Source organism: Macrotis lagotis, chromosome 5 (assembly GCF_037893015.1).
Source record: "Macrotis lagotis isolate mMagLag1 chromosome 5, bilby.v1.9.chrom.fasta, whole genome shotgun sequence".
Classification (NCBI taxonomy): Eukaryota; Metazoa; Chordata; class Mammalia; order Peramelemorphia; family Peramelidae; genus Macrotis; species Macrotis lagotis.
This window is the reverse complement of record NC_133662.1, coordinates 39,295,840-39,316,959: the sequence shown is the minus strand read 5'-3', so window position 1 is coordinate 39,316,959 and position 21,120 is coordinate 39,295,840. Positions and strand designations below refer to the sequence as shown.

The 21,120-nt window shown below is 33.4% G+C and overlaps 1 protein-coding gene across 1 annotated transcript in view; it reads right to left on the bottom strand.

Annotated features, from left to right (window-relative positions):
• HCRTR2 (hypocretin receptor 2) overlaps nucleotides 1-21,120 on the bottom strand; it is a 90,504-nt gene that overhangs the window by 52,910 nt on the left and 16,474 nt on the right. The window contains exon 2 of the mRNA XM_074190183.1: nucleotides 846-1,024. Coding sequence (XP_074046284.1) covers nucleotides 846-1,024 — 179 coding nt within the window. The remainder of the gene's footprint in view (nucleotides 1-845; nucleotides 1,025-21,120) is intronic.

Below are 21,120 nucleotides of genomic sequence, written 5' to 3'. Positions count from 1 at the left end.
ATTTAAAAAATCTGCTTTTACTGTATTTCTCCCCACTCTTAACCCCAACCCCTAACCTCATGCCTACCTTCACTCAATAAATTCCATTGGTTCTCTATCATCAATAGAATCAAATGCAATGTCTGCTGTTTGGTATTCCCTCTCCTCCACTACATTCCACACTATGTGCTCTTTGATTCAGTGACAATGGTCCTCTGTTCGTTGATGAAAACTCATTTATGTATCTTGGCTCTGTGTATTTTTTCCTGACTGTCACTCATAATTAGAATGCTCTTTCCATTCCCAAGATTTTCCTGGCTTCATTTATGGCCTAAGTCCCAGTTAAAATCTCACCATAACTTCAGTTAATTCTAGAACCTGCTCTCTATTGTTTATATCCTATTTGTCTTGTTTATTGGTTTGTCTGTACATAATTATTGCCTCCTCTTATAGTGTTAGCTCCTTGAGGGTAGGGACAATCTTTTGTCTATTTTTATATCTTCAGCATTTACTATAATACCTGATGCAGAGTAGGCACTTTTTTGAAAGTCTTATTTGCTATTTTCTTGACTACTTCAACTTCCTATAATTACCATATGGTTTCTTCCATGTATTAGCCAGGTGGCTACCAATGGGGACAAATAAATAATTTATTAACATTCTTGAGGCCTGAATATTGACTTAGGAAATCACATATTTATGTTATATTGAGCTTTTTTATAATTTAATATGCTTCAGACTACATTTAATAGTGTTGGCAGTAGAGGGTAGTATCTATAGTACCTTGGACTTATCTTTCTGCTATGAAACCTTTAAAAAGACTTGTGGTGGTGTTAAAAAAAAAAAACAACAGAAACTAAGCATACCTGTAAGTAAGGGATTACTTTGCAGAGGGACTGTCCAAAGAACCAAGTCTCTGTAATATCCACCACCAATGTTGCTGGAAGGCAAGTAATGGTCACGAGTACATCTGCCAGGGAAAGGTTCACAATGAAGTAGTTGGTGACAGTCCTCATGTGATGGTTCTTCCACACTGCAACACAAACTAATTTTGAAAGAAAAATAAACAGGGACTCAGAGATAACTCAACTCACAAAAATTCTTGGTTAAGCTATTTAGTATGTGACTGATAGGGAAATATCCTAATGGGAAAATAAAGATGATTAAAGTTAGGTGTCATGTTTTGATAGAAGTGGCCAATCAAGTGACTGGATGTAATTTTAAAAATGTATCTGTTTTACCCATGAGGAGTTTCTAAGAGGAGAGGATAACTGGGATCATCCATCTTATAGTTTGGAGAACCTGTTAACTCCAGTTGTCTTTGACTCTATTTCTTAATAGTGACCATGAAATTTAGTTCAGACCTGAACTCCAGTAACTGCAGCTTAGAATACAATTTATTCACCCAAAGAATGGAGGGACATGTAAGTGAATAGAATAGGAATTCCAGAAACCCTCAACCTTTTCTCCTCTCAACTACACTGCTTTTGAATAAGCTGGATTTTATCATCTAAAGTTTTCTGTACATTCACATTTAGGTTTCCCTTGCTTTTTTCCCACCTTTGAAAGTTGTCCCAGCATTTTAGTGAAATGTCACTCTTCTTGCCATTTCCAAGTTCCCCCTAGGTATTTGTTTATTCCAAAAAAAACCCAATATCACTGGAATTAGAATGAAAGCTTCTCAGATAATTTCTTTTTTTTTTTTATCATATACACATGTATATTTTTAAGTTACCTCAGATAATTTCAACTAGTTAATGAGAGGCAGTTTAATTATGAGTATTGGACTCTGGACTTGTTGAACCTGGGAAGGGGAAAAAAGTCCTATGCTAGGCAGAAGATAGTCTGAAGTATGTCTGTGCCATCATGCCATGATCTTGGTTCCTAAATAAGCATAGCTGTGGCTTTGGATTTAAAAACAGCTTTGTTGTTGTTATTGTCATTGTTCAGTCATTTTTTTCAGTTGATTCCAATTCTTCATGACCCAATTTGGAGTTTTCTTGGCAAAGATACTGGAACAATTTGTCATTTCCTTCTAAAACTCATCCAACTAGTATGAATATATTTCCTTCTGTTTTCCATTTTCTCAGCCTCAGTTTCCTCTAAAATGGAGATAAGAATACCAATGGTATTTATCTCAAAGAATTGTAAAGTCAAAAGAGATGGTGAATATAAAGTGCTTTGAAAACCTTAGTGTGTCCAATAAATGAGTTGCTATACCAACAACAAAAGTGATAATTTTTCTCATTATTACTATTAATGGATGCTTATTTACAAATTGCTATCTGGGTTTTATTTTTCTGTCAATACAGTAGCATGCCTATTATCTACATAATCTATAATTGAAGTAGCTACTGATGATTAGGATCATATCCCTTATGTAACGAATGTAAGATGGAGAATAGAGAGCTTACCTGGAAGTCAGTGAGACCTAGGTTCAAGTTGTACATCTGATACATACAACCTAAGTAACCTTGAGTAAGTAATTTACCCTCTCAGTAAATCTAAGCAAATTTCTAAATCTTAAGTTATAGAGGAACTCTCAATATGTTCTTGACAAAAATCACATGACCATATCAAAATTACATCAAAAGAAGCAAAAAAAAATACAAATGTTAAGTTCAAGTCTTTTTTTTTTAGGTTTTCGTTTTTGGTTTTTTGCAAGGCAAATGGGGTTAAGTGGCTTGCCCAAGGCCACACAGCTAGGTAATTATTAAGTGTCTGAGACTGGATTTGAACCCAGGTACTCCTGACTCCAGGGCCAGTGCTTTATCCACTACGCCACCTAGCTGCCCCAAAAGTCTTTTTTTAAAACTGAAAATAGAGATGTTATAATTTACTAAGAGCTTCAATTATTAAGCCTTATTTTTTTTTTCCAGCTCTTGAAACTCAGCTCTCCCTCCAGGTCCTATCAAATTCTTACTAAAGGATGTCTGAATTTCTGGAGCTTGATTTTAGAGGATTTCACACCTGATTTGAGACTGTACAGCACAGATCTTAAAATTCAGCCAAGCTCAATAAAGGGAGAATGATAGATTTTGAATTTGAAATTTGTGATTCTGTCAATGTTAGTTTTTCAGTAAAACTTACATACACAGACAGACAGACAGACAGACACACACACACACACACACACACACAAACCACTCCTCCTCATATAGTGATATGATACATAATTAAGTTAATGCCACACAGATCATCAGGGACTAGAAAATGAATAGCCTTATCTCTAGCTAAACTTTGTTGCTATTCAAGTTCAGGTTTCATATGTTCAGTCAACAAATGGCTCAGACTGCTCATACTGTCCATGTCCTGGGCATAATAAAACAACTTTTTTAAAACACAGTTTTGCCTGACTTTTAAATTCTCAATTCTACCCTATCACTTATAGCATCTAAGTAATCTAAAGCAAGTTTTCAGGATATGCAGAGGAGGGCCAAAAGGAGGAGATAGTTCTACACTAAATGTGAGTCATTGATTCATGATTCTATGATACAGAACCATTTTTTTTTTCATTTTATTCATGTCCAACTCTTCATGTTCCCATTTTGTTTTTTTCTGTCAAAGATGGTGAAATTATCTGCCATATCCTTCTCTAGCTCATTTTACAGATGAAAGTGATTTGCCCAGGATCACATGGCTAGTAAATGTCTGAGGGTGAATTTGAACTCAGGTCTTCCTGACTCTAGCCTGGAACTCCATCCACTGCTCCTCCTAGCTGCCCCTACCTAAGCAAAATTGTGATTCTAGAAAATTAAGGGTCTTAAGACCAGCTACTCTGGATACATTTACTATCTAAGTAGTATATCCCCCTGATGGTATACATCAGGGCCTCGATGAGTATTCTCATCTCTCTCCATTAAATTCTCCTTTCAGGAATAGAAGAAATCATCCACACTGCGTCACTGAGGAGAAATACTAAGGAGTACTGATTAGAAAGAGAGGACAGGCATTAACTCTATTTGTGACCTTGGCAAAACCACTTAATCTTCCTAGGGGACCAGTTGCTTCATCTATAAAATTATAGGGGCTGAATTAAATGGTGACAAAATTTCCTTCCAATTCTAGAGGTATGTGTGGTCACCTAATGCCCATCTAAACAATGATGTTGGCATATCTATAAAATGATCATAGAAGGATAGACAGAGTTAGAGTGGTCCTTAAAAGCCATTATGTCCAAACTCTTCCCTCATCTTAAAGAAGAGAAAAACAAAACAGAGAAGTTAAGCTAGGGATGAAACAGCTTGTAATTACCTGATGCAGGATTTAAATTTAGATCTTTCTAATTCTACCCACTCGTGCACATTGTCTCAAAGAGGGTCTCACTGTTCTTTGGCTCAAAATATGTGAAGGGCAACCCCAAGGCACAATGAGACATCAGTGATGTCCTCATTTGACTCCACAGGAAAAAAAAGAGACTTATTGATGTCTAAGTGGATGTGCCTTTGCCTGCATTCCCTCAACCTTTCCTTGCCAGGTACACATTAAGGATTCAGAGAACTTACTGTCTTTCACTGAAGACAAAATGAGAAAGGAACATTTTGTTTTCAGTGTCCATATTGACCTCCTCTTTTGATACCCCTTCCCCTCTCATTGTCACTATTTCTCCTTTCAGGGCCCCAGAGATTCAGAACGGTTTCTTCCATTTTAGGTAGGACTCATCTTATAAGACGATTTCCCCTCCTACTTTCTTCCATATGAAAATTTGCCTATCCTGTGAAGGATTTTGCTCAGGTCTCAGTTTTCTCTTAGTTATAATAACTATCTAATTAATCCAAATGTGTTAATATATTTATCAGGGATCATTTGAAGATATCATCTTTTTTAATGTATAGGAATTTCAGACCTTATGCTAATTAAATCAGAATGGGAGATTTTTAGGGACAGACTTGGTTTTCCCTTCAAATCCTACTCTACATGAAACTACTTTGCTTATATGGAGGAGTAGCCCTGCTCCTCATACTAGTGATAGAGAAGACAACTCCTAAAAACTCCTACATTATATGTAGGATTATGTAAAAATAGGAGATGATCTTTAAGTAGCTCACCTGTTCTTTGCTTAAAAAGTGAAATGAGTTTGGAAACCATACCAACAACTAGGGAAGTGATGATGATGATGATGATGATGATGATGATGATGCTTGTCGTTCATTCTCAAAGAAGACCGTAATATCAAGGGAAGTAATGTCATGACAAGCACATGGATTGGATTTAAGTGAGGAGGTGCTGTGCTAAGTCATCAGCTCACTTTCTTCTCTGGAATCATCTGGGTCCAGTGATCAGATATGAATGAGGACCATTGGAGATGTCCCTGGATGCAAAGCAATCACAGCTAAGTCTTGATCAAGGTCACACAATGAGTAGATGTCTTCTCAATAGTAAGAGGCACTTAGAATTAATATTACTGAAATTATTAAGCTATTAATTTCCTGGAACCATGAAATGGTTTCAAACAGCTATAAATTAATGAAGTGAATTCCAAATATTTTTTTCAGCACTTAATGATTGAAAGATATAGAAAAAGTGAGGGATACATTAAAATCAAAACACTCTCTTCCCTCAAGAAGCTTACTTGGAATTGATTCAAAAAAGGGACAGTTCAACATAGTAAATGATGATGATGAAAGATGATAGCAATGATAGTGATGATGATAATGATGATGATGATGATGATGATGATGAAGATATTAACAACAGAAGGAGGACTCCAAATAAATATGATTGGTATCATATTAGGAATCCTTGGAGGGATAAATTTATATTTAATACACTATATAAAAATTTGAATAAATGTTTCCTTTCATTAACATTAAATGAAATTTCAATATACTTCTCTTTCTTTTTATCAGAAATTTTTTCTGAAAAATTAAAAAAAATAGCAAGGAATGAATTGTTTTCCATGAAGGATGGGGGAAAGATGTTTTCAGAAATAAAGGTGGTATAAATGATAAAATAACCTAGATCTTGGACTTGGAACTGTATTACACTAAAGACCTCTTATATGAAGACACTCCCTCTTCCAAATTAGATTAGCTCCTTATAGGAATGGAGTGTTCCCTAAAGAATGAAGACCTTATGTATCAGATGTAAGATTTGAATTCAAAACTTCCTAACTCCTAGCATCCTTATCAGTTCTCTGATATAGTATGCCATTATGCCTCTTGAAACACATCCATTAAATCACATTTCATTGGGAAAAAAATTAAAAAATATTTTAGACAATTATAATAGATGGAAATCATTGAAGTCATAGTTTCATTCCCTAATCCAAATGTTGAGTTAAGATTCCAAGATTGAATCTTTACCTTTCTGTTATCTACTTAATTACCAGTTTATATGAATGTGGTGCTAATTGTACGTTTTTTAATTATGGAAGTAATCTCAATACACAGAATTCTAGGGGAATGCAGTTCCTATTATGGCCACAAAGGGTCAGTGAAGATCTTTGAAATCTACTGCTTTAGTACTTCGGGGAAGAGCATTAACAGAATTAATTGTAATGTTCATTATAATGTGTTAATGAAGAAATTTGATTCATGTATGGGCCAATATTTTCTAAACCAAAGTGACCTCCAAAAGAGAAAAGAAAATGATGTTGTGGAAATGAATGCAGAGAAATGAATGAAAGATTCAAGGTGAAAAGACGCAAACTTTCATAAAGAAAAACACAGATAGGAAAGCATATGTGTACACAGAGAAAAAGGTTTAGAAAGAATTCCCATGGTGGAGTCAGCTTGAAAGGACCAAATAGAACCAATCCTCATTTCAGTTAGAAAGTAAATACATGATTATAACATCTAGAATTGTCACCAGTCAGAGTATTAAGTAAAAGGGAGATCAAAATCAAAGATGTCATAAAGAAACATTTCATTTAGCTTGGAACACAACCCCTGGAGTATAAATCCTGGATGCTGACCTTTTATCCTGATTTCAGATTCACATTTAAGCCATATCCCTTCCATTTCCAATCCTTTTCAATTTTGCTTCTTAGATTGCTGATTCTTCTCTCCCTCTCTTTTTCTCTCCACCCTGTTCCTCTGTCCATGTTTTTCCACTTCCCATTCACCTTTTCCTCCTCCTTCTTCCCCATATTTTCCCTTTTCTCCTTCTCTCCTTCCTTCCCTCTCTCCTTTCCTTCTTTCCTTCCTTCCTTCTTTTGTTCCTTCCTTTCTTCCCTCTTTCCTTCCTTCTTTCCTTCTCATATACAAAACTTCCTTTCCTTTATTGTGTGCATAGAACTGTGTTCTGCTTTGAAAAAATATAAAGATAACAGTTCCTGTATTGTGGAGTTTAGTCCAGGAGTAATGAGATAATTTGTACAAATAAAACTTATTTCCCTTGTCCCTCTCTTCCACCACTACCTGTCCTGGAAAATGAAGAATGGCATGCAAATGTGTCATTCCTTTCAAGAATGACAGATGGAACACTGTTGTGGTTAGGACATGTGACTCCAAAAATGTCATTTCAAATTAATAGAAAGTAAATTTAGGAGGGAAAAATAAATTAGAAGTGTATTGCTCCCACACCCATAGCTATCAGAAAGTAAAGTTCAATCCATGATTCCTATAAGGGTTTTAAGATATTAACACATTCTGTACTACATTATGGAAATGCTTGTTTTACTCTGTGAATTGAGAACAAAATTTTAAAATAGCATTTAAAAAATATCCTGTACTGGAAATCTCATATAATATGGTTTCATATATGTGATAGGAAATTTTGCAGAGCAATGAATGTGTCATTGTTGTATGGATACCAATTGAAAGAATGTGCAGAATAATTAAAATACTTTTAAGAAGTACTATGGGAAAAAATGGGATAGAATCAGTAAAATGCATATAAAAGTTATATACTTACAGCCAGAGGAGGTACTCAGCATTGAAAAACAATATAAAACTACCCTAGAGGAATGCAATCCTTTAAAAGAAATCAATCCTGAAAGAAATTATTCTCTACATAAACGAAAATAATTGTAGTTGATTCAAAAATTAGGACCCCAGATAAGATTAATCAGGTTTAGATAATCAGTGAAAGGCTGACATCCATTAAGTAAGAGATCAAAGTATGGATTGATATCAAAGATCATGGTGTTCAGGAGGGGAGAGTAAGTAGGGACCACTGCTGTGCTTGTTATTAATAGGTGTTCGCAGACCCTTAGGAGATGCCTTGAAGGGATAGTTAGTGTGGAGATCATAGTAAAGAGAAGTTCTTGGCACCTGCAGCCTGACTACAGAATAATACAGCTAATAACTACAAATTCATAGCCACATTATTCATCCAAAGAAGTAACATCCCTATTGCCTAAGGCTCATCATTTGGCTTTGCTCCCTTTACCAGAAAGTATAAAAGTCATGTTTCAGGATTGAGAGAGGCTAGGGTCATCTTTCCCATCAAATGAGAATAATTCAACAATGCTAACCACTTCCTCACCTTTATCTAAACTTACAGACTTTTATATTCCTAAAGTAGGAGTAGACTTAGCATCAGGATTATAAAAAATATTTAATCATTCTCAACTTCTCTTTAGCAACTAGCCAGTGTGGTCATATATTTTACCTAATCATCATGGATTTAGGATTTGGGGCAGGTGGAATCCATATTGTATACAGTGCCTGGGTCTAAAAGCTGAAGACTTATCTTCCTGAGTTCAAATTTGACCTAGAATACTTACTTGCTGTGGTATCTTAGGTAAACAATTGCCTCAGTTTTCTTATCTATAAAATGAACTGAAAAAGGAAATGGCAAACTACACTAGTATCTTTGTCAAGAAAATCCCAAATGGAATGGTGAAATCTGAAATAACCAAACAGCATTCCCATTAGAAAGAAATTCTAAATTTTAATTAGAGGTTGGTGAAAATAAAGCTGGATATTTTTTCATTTCAAGTTCATAGAACTCCTTGAAATTCATCCATATTTATGAACTTCTTTAAGAATCATTGCTCTAATGCATCACTATCTTTTTTAAGATGAAATAACTGATGCTTAAGCTAAAAAATAAATTTGCCCAAAATCACACAGGTACTAAAGAACAAAGACATAGTTATTAAATTCAGATTCCTTTAAAATAAATTCAATCCTTCAACAACTACCATCTTTGCTAGACATTATTATAATGTCTGCTTTTATTTAAGTTCATTTGACTTTGATTATAACTTTCTACTCCCACTGAACATCTTCTTCATCTTCATCATGAAGTTTAGATTTTCAGCAAATTAGTTTGAAGAACAAATTACTTTTTTTGGATATATTTAACTTGATTTAGCAGCATCAATGGATAAGTTATTTATGTCAGGTATCATCTTAACCACCTAAAATGAAGCTCCCATGTTTCTAACGAAAAAGTTTAGCTAAGATCTTTAAACTTCTTTTCATAATCCTTCAGCATACTTTCTATTCCACTCTTTATGTCCAAGTCATCAATAACAAGGTCCCATAACCTTTTCACACACACACACACACACACACATACACACACACACACACACACACACACACACAGACACAAAACATACTTCTATCTACTGCCTTTAGGGTCCACAGTAATTTTGAATCTTAAGAGATCATAGTTTCCATACTTTTGAGTCCTAGAGCTGGGGAAGAAAATGTCTTTTAAGAAAGAGAATAATCAGACTCAAACTCTCTTATTCATCCAAAGATGAGAAATCAAGCTTTCTCTTCAGTAGTCCTTAGTGTCTTTTTGATTGATTTTTTTTATCAACTGGAATTTTTTTCATTCATGGTATAATGTCCTTCTTAAGATATTAGAAATGCCATGTAGCAGCCAATCAAGTCTTAAATTTGACATTAGAAAGTCTATATCAAAATTCTGGCTCTGTTAATTCCTAGCACTGTAACCTTGGGCCGTTCACTTGGGTTTTCTGGCCCCAAATCTTTTTAACAGCGCAATACAGATGGTAATACCTGTAGTGCCTGTTTCAAAAGTGTTTTTCAATTTTTAAAACTTGTTTTTATTTGTATTGTTCATTGTTTTTTTCACTTTAGTTCTGATTTTTTTTTTTTTACAACATGATTGTGCATACATAACCTATATCAAATTACTAAATGTCATGGGGAGGGAGAAAGAGGGAGGAAAGGGAAGGAAGTAGGAAAAATGTGGAACTCAAAATTTTACAAAAATATGACTTGAAAACTATCTTTTCATGCAACTGGAAAAATAAAATAGAATAATATTAAGAAGTTAATAACAAGTAAGAAATATGTGTCAAGTGGTTTATAAATTTTCACAATTACTTCACAGATGATCAAACATTAAGCTATTATGAGAAATTTTGTTAGATTTATCAGATCTCAGGTATATTTGATATCCAGGTTTCACTTTATGTCTAGCAACAAGCTTTATACAAGATCTATTACTTTTATGTTGCTTTGGTATTGTTTTAAGAGCCAATATTGCTTGAATTTTGTATCATCATTAGCGATAATATTTTGAAAATGATATTTTACTTCAAAAGAGTGCTGTCTTTCCCTGCGATTTCTCTCTGCCAAGTAAAAAGATCAAGTCCTAGCTATCAGTTTCTAGGCTACCTTAGCTTCCTCATTGGGATTATTGATCTACTGCAAAATTCTAAGAAATTAAATTAAATTCAACAAACATATGTTTATTGTGTTCATTAGACTGACTCATTTGCTTTCTTCCACTTTTCATTTTTCAGAATCAATAGTTTAGTTTTTCTTGGCTTAACTTTTAAAATTTGCACATAGTATTTTCCTTTCATCATTTTGTCCTTTCATCATTTTTAATTTAATATGAATTTTAAGCATAGGTCTAGTCAGTCAATAATCTGACTACAAATAGTCAGAAATGACATTAATCTTTTCATGACTGACATCAGTGCATAAAGAAGCCTTCACTTAAACTGTCATATAGTCTAGTAATAATGGCTGGTTAATTGGATATACCTTTCAGCAGAGAAACCATCTAAATGCCATATTTCAGGAGTAAGTGTCTATATTTTTATTGCTAGATAATGTGAAAGGTCAGGCATTAGGAGATGTGAATACTGATTTTTCAGACCCATTTTCACTGAGTGGTTGTTATGTTTCAGGCCCTTGACCTTAAGATGACATACTACATGCTGGGGATCCTTTTAAGGTTATGGTTCATTATGTTCCCAATTTGTCAATAAGTGTTATATCTTTTGAACTGCCTCTAGTGTTCTCTACCATACCATAAATACTTATTTTTCCAAGAAGGATCAGGTCAACCTGACACAAATATTATATAACCTGAAAGAGCTTAATGAAACTGCACTAGAATAACCTAGCTATGTCTTGACAAAGAACTAACTGCTGTCCAACATCTTCAGATTTTGATGAAGATTCTTAAGTACTAACCTCATTATCCTCTTTCCAGCACTTGACAACTTTGGCTTGTAAATTAGATATGCCAATTTGAATGAGAACTTAAGTACTTAATGAGATTGTCCACTTCAGTCCAGAGGGTTCATCCCACATTCTTTACTCTTTTCCTTGAAAATTTTATTCACCTAGTTTCAGGTAAATGGAACCAAGATCCAGGATTACATGGACAAAGTTCAATTATTGTTGTTGGAGGATGGCCACAATAGTCATATTTATTTTGTTTATTTTCTCCCAACTTCTATCTAGCATCTAGAATTCCACTAATTTGTGACAAAAAGGTTCCCACAACTACCTTAGGGAACAACATATATCTATTACATATCAGTCTTTATTTTACTCTATAAAAAATTTAAAACATTTTGGACTCAGGGGAGACTATAAAGAAGTGATACCACTGTTATCTTTTTGTTTAAGGAATCCCTCTTTCTTGGATGTTGAAAAACTTTCATAAAATGTATTTGGAAAAATCAAATATCAGTTAAAAAAGGAATCCCCCTTTCCATCTCAAGCTTTAGTTTAAGGACCTCTATGGTATTCCAGATTCATAGCAACACTCTGTGGTTTGGATTCTCCTCAGAAAGACAATACATTTAGGGATGATAGAGATTCTTCAGACTTTCATCTCATAAATTCCTTGTCCAGTCCAAGGACTTAAAAAGACTTCTAACTTTTGGTATCTATCATAAGTGTTTATCCTTAGAGACATTAAGCTGGTACAGTTTTGTTCATATTCTGCCTCCAAAATTCACTCTATCTCTGATTTTTAGTTCAACTTTATTAGAATCTTTCTTGGGTCCTTGAGTTATTGGGTTCCATTTACCTGAAGCTAGGTAGATAAAAGGAGGCTCTGTTAGTCTGCCAGTCCTGCTTTATATAATTTATATAAAGGGATTACTCTGACTCACAGTCACCCCATGATCTAGAACTTAATTATAGAATCAATCATTTTGCGTTGAAAGGAACCTTACAGATATTTCATCCAACCCCCCTCATTTGAAGGATGCAGAAATCTGAGCCACTCTCAGAAAAATTAAGTTACTTGACCAAGGTGACAAAAGATTTAATTCCAATTTCAAGACCCATTAGTGTTAATGAACTTATGCCAAGAAGAGTGTCTATGGTGTTATACATGCTTTACACAGTAAAATACAATATGAATCATAATTGGAGGCAAGTACATGCAGATATTAGTAAATTCCACTGATTGAGTTTCCCCACACAAATTAATTCAAAATGTGTATATGGAAACACTAACATAAACTTCTCCCATCATAGACTTTCACATCTTCCAATATAATCAGATTTGTTCTCTTCTAATTGTTGAAGTTGTTCTTACATTAAATACTTTTCTACCTGCGTCTCCACACCTTTTTTGAGGCAATTGGGATTAAGTGACTTGTCCAGGTTCAAACAATGAGCTAGTAAATATCTAAGTTCGATTTGAGCTCTAGTCCTCCTAGTTCCAGGGCTTTGGCTCTATCTACTGTGCCTACCCATTGTTTCTATGTCTGCTGCCTGTTTCCTAGTTGAACATATCCATATCATGTCTTTCAAATGCTTGAAGTCTTTCTCAGGCAGCCAAGAGATAAAACTCTGGACTTGGAGTCAGGAAAATTGCAATTCAAATGTAGTCTCAAACACTTCCTAGATCCTTAGAAGTCATTAGAAAGTCACTTAACATATCTGCTTCAGTTTCTTCAATAGTAAAAAAGGAAAAATAACAATACATACTTCACAGGGTTGTTGTATCAAATGAGATAAGTATAAAGAACTAATTAACATGTTATCTGATAGACAATAGGCACTACATAAATATTTCTTCCTTTTGTCTTTCTCTTATATTTTGTAGATTTAAGTTATCTAAGCTCCTTTAACTTATAAAGCAGATTCTACTGGGAATCACCTTTACAGAGACTTCTCCACCTTGACAATCTAATTTGAGATCAATGGAACCTAAAACTTCTCCTACTTGGCCTATTTTTGCTCACCCCACACCCCTCAGGAAGTAACCAACTCTTGCAATCTGTACCCCCCTATTTTCTTTCAGAGTTATGCATAATCTGAATGGCAACCAACACCCAACTGATGATCTAGAAAGGGATATTTCTGATTAACTCTGCTTTATACAGGCAACACTTATAGTGTTGTATTTAGTTTAGAAATATGTATTCTTGCAAAGACATACAAAAAGCAATAACTAGAATAACACAAATACACAATGTCATATATCAAGACATTGGCATAGGGAATTCCCATATGAAAAACTTCCTCTATCAAAGGAAGAAAGTACTAAAATTATCTTTCCTATAATGTACTCCTCCACTTTCCCTTTCTAATCTTTTTCTTTCTTCAAGGTTAATCTCTGGTTTTCCTTGGTTCACCTTCTCCCTTTTCCCCAAAGTATTTTCTCCTTGCATTAGATGAAGTAATTGAGTTTAATGAAGACTTAGAAGTGGCTACAAGCATTTGAAAGGTCATTTCATGAAAGTAGAATTAGATTATTTAGTTGGATTCCAAGAGAAGAACATGGAGAAATGGGTAGAAGGTATGGATAGCAAGATGAAGACTTGATTGGACATAAAAGGGAAAAATAGCCAACAGTTTCAGCTTTATAAAGACAGAAGTAGATGTCTTTGGCAGAGTGACAGAAGTATTATTTGTCAACACTGTGGTAAAGAGAACTCTTGCTAAGGTACAGTTCAGACTAGATGGCATAGGAGATTATTTCCATTTCTTACAATCTTTGATTATGTATATTATTCATAATATTACTCAAATATGATGTTTCCTTCCTGATATGATATAACCATAATAAAATTACCCAGGTACATATACATACAAATATGTATGTATGCATATGTTTATTTGTATAAGTGACTGTATATATATATATATATATATATATATATATATATATATATATATATTTAAAACAACTCTCTATATCTCATGATCCTGAGAATTCCTAAGAGCTTCAATAACTTCAATGACTTGCTTGCTTTATTTCTCAAAAAATGTCTTAACTCCCTTAAATACACTCAGGTTAATACAATATTAAACACAGAAAAGTACTTACATAGCAATGCTCATAGCCAGATTTTAAAATAGGAAAACTATAATGCTATTTCCATACATAGTCTGGGGATCTTAGAGGGTGATAATTATCTATTAGAATGGAATGCACATCTCATATAAAGCTCATCAATAACAGTAAAAGGACAGATTCTAGTTTTACCTGCCATGTTGTTGCATTGTTCTTTTCTGCTTTTTGGCTTTCAATTCTTCCTCTGATCTTTAGATCAATGGCTTTTATTTTATTTTTTTTTTAATTTTAGAAAGGTTTTATTTATTTTCAGTTTTACAATTTTTGCTCCAATCTTGCTTCCCTCCCCCCCACAGAGAAGGCAGTTTGTTAGTCTTTGCATCATTCCCATAGTATGCATTTATCTAAGTTGAATGTGATGAGAGAGAAATCATATCCTTGAAGAAGAAACATGCAGTAAGAAATATAGCAAAATTGCATAATAAGACAATTTTTAAAAATTAAATTAAAGGTACATAGAAAGTCTTTGGTCTTTGTTCAAACTCCACAATTCTTTCTCAGGATACAGATGGCATTCTCCATAGCAGATATTCCAGCTGATTATTGTTCTGTTGGTATGAGCAATTCCATTAAGGCTAATCATTACTCCCATGCTGCTATTAGGGTGTACAATGTTCTTTCTGGTTCTGCTCATCTTACTCAGCATCAGTTCACACAAATCCTTCCTGGCCTCCCTGAATTCTCATCCCTTCTGGTTTTCATTAGAACAACAGTGTTCCATCACATACATATACTAAGTTTGTTAAGCCAATCCACAATTGATGGGCATTCCCTCAGTTTCCATTTCTTTTCCACAAAGAAAGAGACTTGCTATGAACATTTCTTTTACAGGTGATGTTTTTACCCTTTTTCATAATCTCTTCAGGGTATAGACCCAGTAGAGGTATTGCTGGATTCAGTGGCTTTTTATATAAAATTTCAAAGCCTGTTTGCTATATTCATCATGAACTAGTTTCTTTTTTAATTCTCTTTATTTCTATATTTTCCTATTCCATCACTTTATCACTTTCCTTTTGACCTTATTTTCTTTAATTTCTTTCTTGGTCTTACAATTTTCCTTGCCTCTACTTAGGACAGTCCTTTATTCTCAGAATATGGTCTTTCTTCCTTCAACTCTTTTCTTACTTCAAGACTAAATTCATGGGGTAGCTAGGTGGTACAATGGTTAGAACACTGTGGTCCTGGAGTCAGGAGAACCTGAGTTCAAATCTAACTTTCACATAATCCTTACTTAGCTGCGTGACCTTGAGCAAATCATTTAACTCAATGGATTTGCCAAAAAAATTCTAAATTCATATACCACTTTTTTTCATCTCCCCTCCCCATCTGAAAGTACTGTTTCCTTAAATTATCCTAATAATCTAACTAAATATTTCTTTCATCTAAATTTGTATGTAGCCCAATTTGTATCAAATTTAACTGGGTTCATGTTATACTTCTTATCCATACACTCTTACTTATGGACTGGATCTTTTTTTCCCCTTTGCAGGCTTTGTTTCCAGAACAGTAATTTACACATAATATGTGATTAATTACACTTTGCTGAATGAATGAAATGTGAATCCACCTTAAGCATATCTAATTACATGAGTCTTGTATTTCCAACTGCCTCCTAAAACTGTCTCTACTATAAGCACATCAAGACCAAACATTCTCCAAAATGAATTTCCTTTAACCTAACATAATCCTCTTCCTCCCTTTCTTCATTTCAGCTTATAGTGACTCCATAAATTTCCTATTAGCAAATCTTATTATTCAACATATATCACCTTCTCCCTTGAATTAAAATCATCAGATACTATTGTATACTCCAATACTGATCCAATATATCTATTTTCCCAACCAGCCAAATGTTTATATATGTAATCAAACATATTCATTATCAAAATATATAATGACAACTTGAAGATTCTTGCCATGGTTTCAAATTATTTCCATATCATTCTTCCTTCTAGTCCCCCTGGGATCATAACCTAGGAACCATCCTTGACTTTTCATTATTTTTTCAATCACATATCCAGTCTGCTACTGAAGTCTATCAATTTATCCCTTGCAACATATCTCAAATATGCCTATTTCTTTCTTTTCAAACAGCTACCACTCTAGTGCAGGATCTCATCACCTCACAGATGGATTTTGAAATAGATTGCTGGTAGGTCTGCTTGCCTGAGCTATCTGCCCATTCCACTCCATTCTCTATTCATTTAAAAAAGAGATACTCTTAAAGTTTACATTCACATATGAAACCCTTCTACATGTTAAACTTCAAAGATATCCTAGCATCTCCATATTCAAATAAAATTTCTCTATTTGAGGTTCACAGCAAGCCCTTTTTGATGTAATTCTCTACTCCCTTTTCAATCTTCTTACAGTCTTCTTTCCCACACATACTTCAGTTTAACTATGACACTTGCCTCCTGACAGTTCAACAAACAAGATACTCCATCCTTCAGCTTTAGGCATTTTCTCTGGCTATTCCTTATACCTTGAATCATCTCCCTCCTCATTTCTACCAATGGTCTTCCCTAGTTTCTTTTAAATTACAAATAAAATTTAATCTTCTTTAGTAATTCTTTCCTAGTCCTAATTTTAGTGCTAATTTTTAATTTTTTTTATTTTTTCAATCACATATAAAGATATTTTTCAACAATAATTTTTTTAAGATCTCGAGTTCCACATTTTTCTGACTCTTTCCCTTCCTGCCACCCTCCCATGACAATAAGTAATCTGATATAGGCTACACATATACAATCATGTTTAACATATTTCCATATCAGTCATACTTTGAAAGAAGAATCAGAACGAGAATCAGAAAAAAAAAATAATATGAGGAGAAAAACAAAAAAGCAAAATGTATAAAGTTAAAATAGTATAGTTTGATATGCATTTGGACCCATAGTCTCTTCTGTGGATGTAGATGACAGTTTGCATCATATTCTTTTAAAATTCTCTTTCTTTGCTCATTGACTTGAGATAAACTAAGTCTTTCATATTTGATCACCACATACTATTTCTGCTGGTTATTTTTTCCCTTTCTTAAATATTATTTTACCTATATTTCCAACTACATGCAGTGATAATTTTCAACAATAATTTTTTGCAAGGTTACACTTTTCTCCTTCCCTCACTCCCCACCCAGTCCCCTTGAGAAAAGCAATCTAACATAAGCTAAATATTTATAACCATGCAAATATAGATTCATATTAATCATCTTTTAAAAAGATAATCAAATTCAAATAAAGAGAGAAAAGATATAATATAAAAGATAACTTTTAAAATTGAAGATAGCAAGCTTTGGTCTACATTTAAACTCCATAGTTCCTTTTCTGGATATGGATGGCATTTTCTATCATAAATCATAAATCTTTTATAATTGTCTATGATTATTATATTGTTGAAATGTACAAGTTCATCATAGTTGATCATTATCCAATGCTGCTGTTAGTATGTATAATGTTCTTCTGGTTCTGCTCACTTCATTTTGCATTAATTCATGCAAGTCTTTCCAGGCTTTTCTGAAGTTCCATCCCTTATGAATTTTTATAGAACAGTAGTGTTCCATCACATTCATATAACAAAATTTGTTTAGCCATTCCTCAATTGATGGGAATCCCCTCAATTTCCTATTCTTTGCCACTATGAAAAGAGTTGTTATAAATATTATTTATATTTTTTGTGATTTCTTTGAGATACAAATCTAGTAGTGGTACTACTGGATCAAATAGTATGCTGATTATTTTTGAAAATATTTATTTGCATATTGTGTCTCCTCATTATATTGTGAATTTCAATAGGAAAGGGACTATATTTTGCTTTTTTTATTCTAATGTTATAATATTTTGCAAAGAGTAATAAACATCAATTGATTGATAGATGATTTCCATTCTTCTTTATCTTCTGGAACAGATTTTATTGATTAATCTACAATTTCCTTCCTAGTGATCTATAAGCATACATTTTTCCTTAGCATTGCAAAGTGATATGACCAAGTGTCCTGTGAAATGAAATTTCTTGTAGATTTTAGTGGATAATATAGTTACTTTTTTAATCTCCATGAATTGGTCCTTTGAAAATATTCCAAATTATACTCTGTTACTAGGTGATTTTAAAAGTGTCTTCTGGTTTCTTTAGTGTTAGAAGTTCTAAACTTGGAATCCAGGAATAGATGTCAAATGTTCATTAAAGTTGGATGGCAAAAAATATTAATTTTATTTATTTCTAACTGAAATTTGGTATTTTCTTCAAGAACTTTAAAATATTTTTTTTTTCTGATAGAGGGTTTATAGACTTCTCCAGACTGGCAAAGTGATCCACAACACAGAAAAAAAAAATATGAACCCCCCAATATTTAGTGAATAGTTCATTTCTTGCAGTCCTATGTTTCAACTCATTGCCCATCAAGAATAATAATGTCCATATGAAGAATACTGAAAATTGAAGTACTAATTATATATGGTCTAAAAAAATTGTGTTATTTTAATACCTTACTTTTCTACTCTAACATGGTAACTATGGAATAAGATGAGAAGAGAGTATAAGGACCTTCAAGGAGGTTCTTTCTTTAGCTAGGTTGATCCTTAGACATCAGACCAACACTGGAATCATAAGTGAAGTATGTTTTTCCCCAGTTTGTTAGAGACTTGAAGAGTTGATCTTACAGAATGATCTTTAAGAAGCCAGGGCCACCACTATGCTGTAATGTAGTAGAACTTTTTTAGAGATAAAGGTGAGCAGGGTAGAACAGATGAATGGTATAAATAAAGGCAAATTAATGCAAATAAGTTTCAAGCTGGCAAAGATAAGATGTACTCTTGAAGTTAATGTTAAATTTTTTAAGGGTGTTTTTATTATATTGAGTCTAATTTTCTCTGACAAGAATAGATCTTTGACATTATAATAGAGCCAACAGAAATACTGATGTAGCACTTATCCTTTACATTCCCCTTACTTCTGCCATTTGAGGTTGGGAGAAAGGTGAATGCAGTGATGGTGTGTTTATCCACAGCTGAGTGAGAGACCTCTGTCTCTCAGACTATTTTAAGAGAGGGGTGTATAATAACTGAGTTTGGGGATGAGAAGTGAGGCTGATGAAAAAATAAAGCATAAAACACTGAAAGTGGTGAGATGGGGTGGGGTTTGGGATGTGAGACCACAACAGCTCTAGAACTAGAAATGGATATTAAAAGACATTTTCAATCAATTCATTTTACAAATGAGGAAAGAAAGGCATAGACAGGTTAAATGTCTTGTTAGAAGTTAGAGCACCAGGATCCAAAGACTGATCATACATCTAGAGTATTTTCCCTTATAGCATAGTATTCCTTATGTTGAGCTTAAAAAAAGAGGAAGAAGAAGACAGAAGCTCTGGATTAATTAATATGAGAATGCCACTGTAAAATCAAAGAGTAGCTAACAGGCAGTTGTTCTAAGCATCTGAAAAGAGCCCAGGGAGCTTGGGGAAAAATAACCTCTGCCTTTGTATAGTATAAATCACATATTCATCACTTACCTTAGAGGGACAGTGACATTTAAGTAGATTTTACTTTAAACAAAACTGATAAGAAAATAACTGATACATAAAGCAATTTACTACTCTATTAATGATGAAAATTTTGGTATGAAATGTCAATTCATTTTGTAAACTTCCTATAGGAAGTAATAATAACAAGATGCAAATTGTATAACTTTAAACAGCTCATGAATAGGATCTTTTTTGTCTTTTTTTACTATTCAAAGTTCTTTCATGTACAATTTCATTTTGATCTCATCAAAGTTGTATAAGAAGTTAGTATTATACACAAATTACTAATACAAATTTCTGCAAAAGATCAAAGATTTAGCATTGTAAGGAAGCCTAATAGTCATCCAGTTCAAACTTTAGTTTACATTTTAACAGGTGAGGAAAATAAGGCCTAGTCATAAGGCCTTTGGTCTGCTCAAAGTCATATAGATATTTAAGAGAATAGTCATGATCCAAAAACATGTCCACTTTTTTTCAAATTAAACTCTCTTTCCCCTGTACTATACTGGATATCTAAATTTTCATATTTTGACCTCATTTCCAATTCATGAAATCTGTATGCATTTCTTTTGAGTTGAGGATTATAATGTACAGCTATGAATGACAAACTGGTACCTACTTATGAGAGGCAATTTTAAATTTTTAAATAATTAGCAATGAGGAAATTGGGAAGTGCTGCATTATTCTAACAGGTCTTATTCTAACAGAACCTGAATATGTACTACCAACACTCTTCTAGGGAGTTCAATTAAGGACAGCTACTCAGCTAACAGAAATGCTTTTACATCCAAAGTGACTGCTTCTAGTAATTCTGATGCTTCAAAACTCAAATATAAGCAATATAGTAGGTAGAAATCTACCAGCATATAAATAATTCAATTGACTGAGCAGTGGAAATGAAATATAAGGTCAAGGTTAAAAAATGCTAAGAAGTTGATAAGAACAGATAGGAAAAGATTGTTTCTTTTAGTTAATTTCCTATTACTTTTCTTTTTAGAAAAGAATTTTATAAATAAATATATTGACACTAATGTTTAAAAGAGCTAAATTTTTTTTTAAATGAGTAGCTGCATTACCATTGACTATAAAGAAAGCATATGACTGATAGACTAAGATTGCTTAAAACAAAGCCA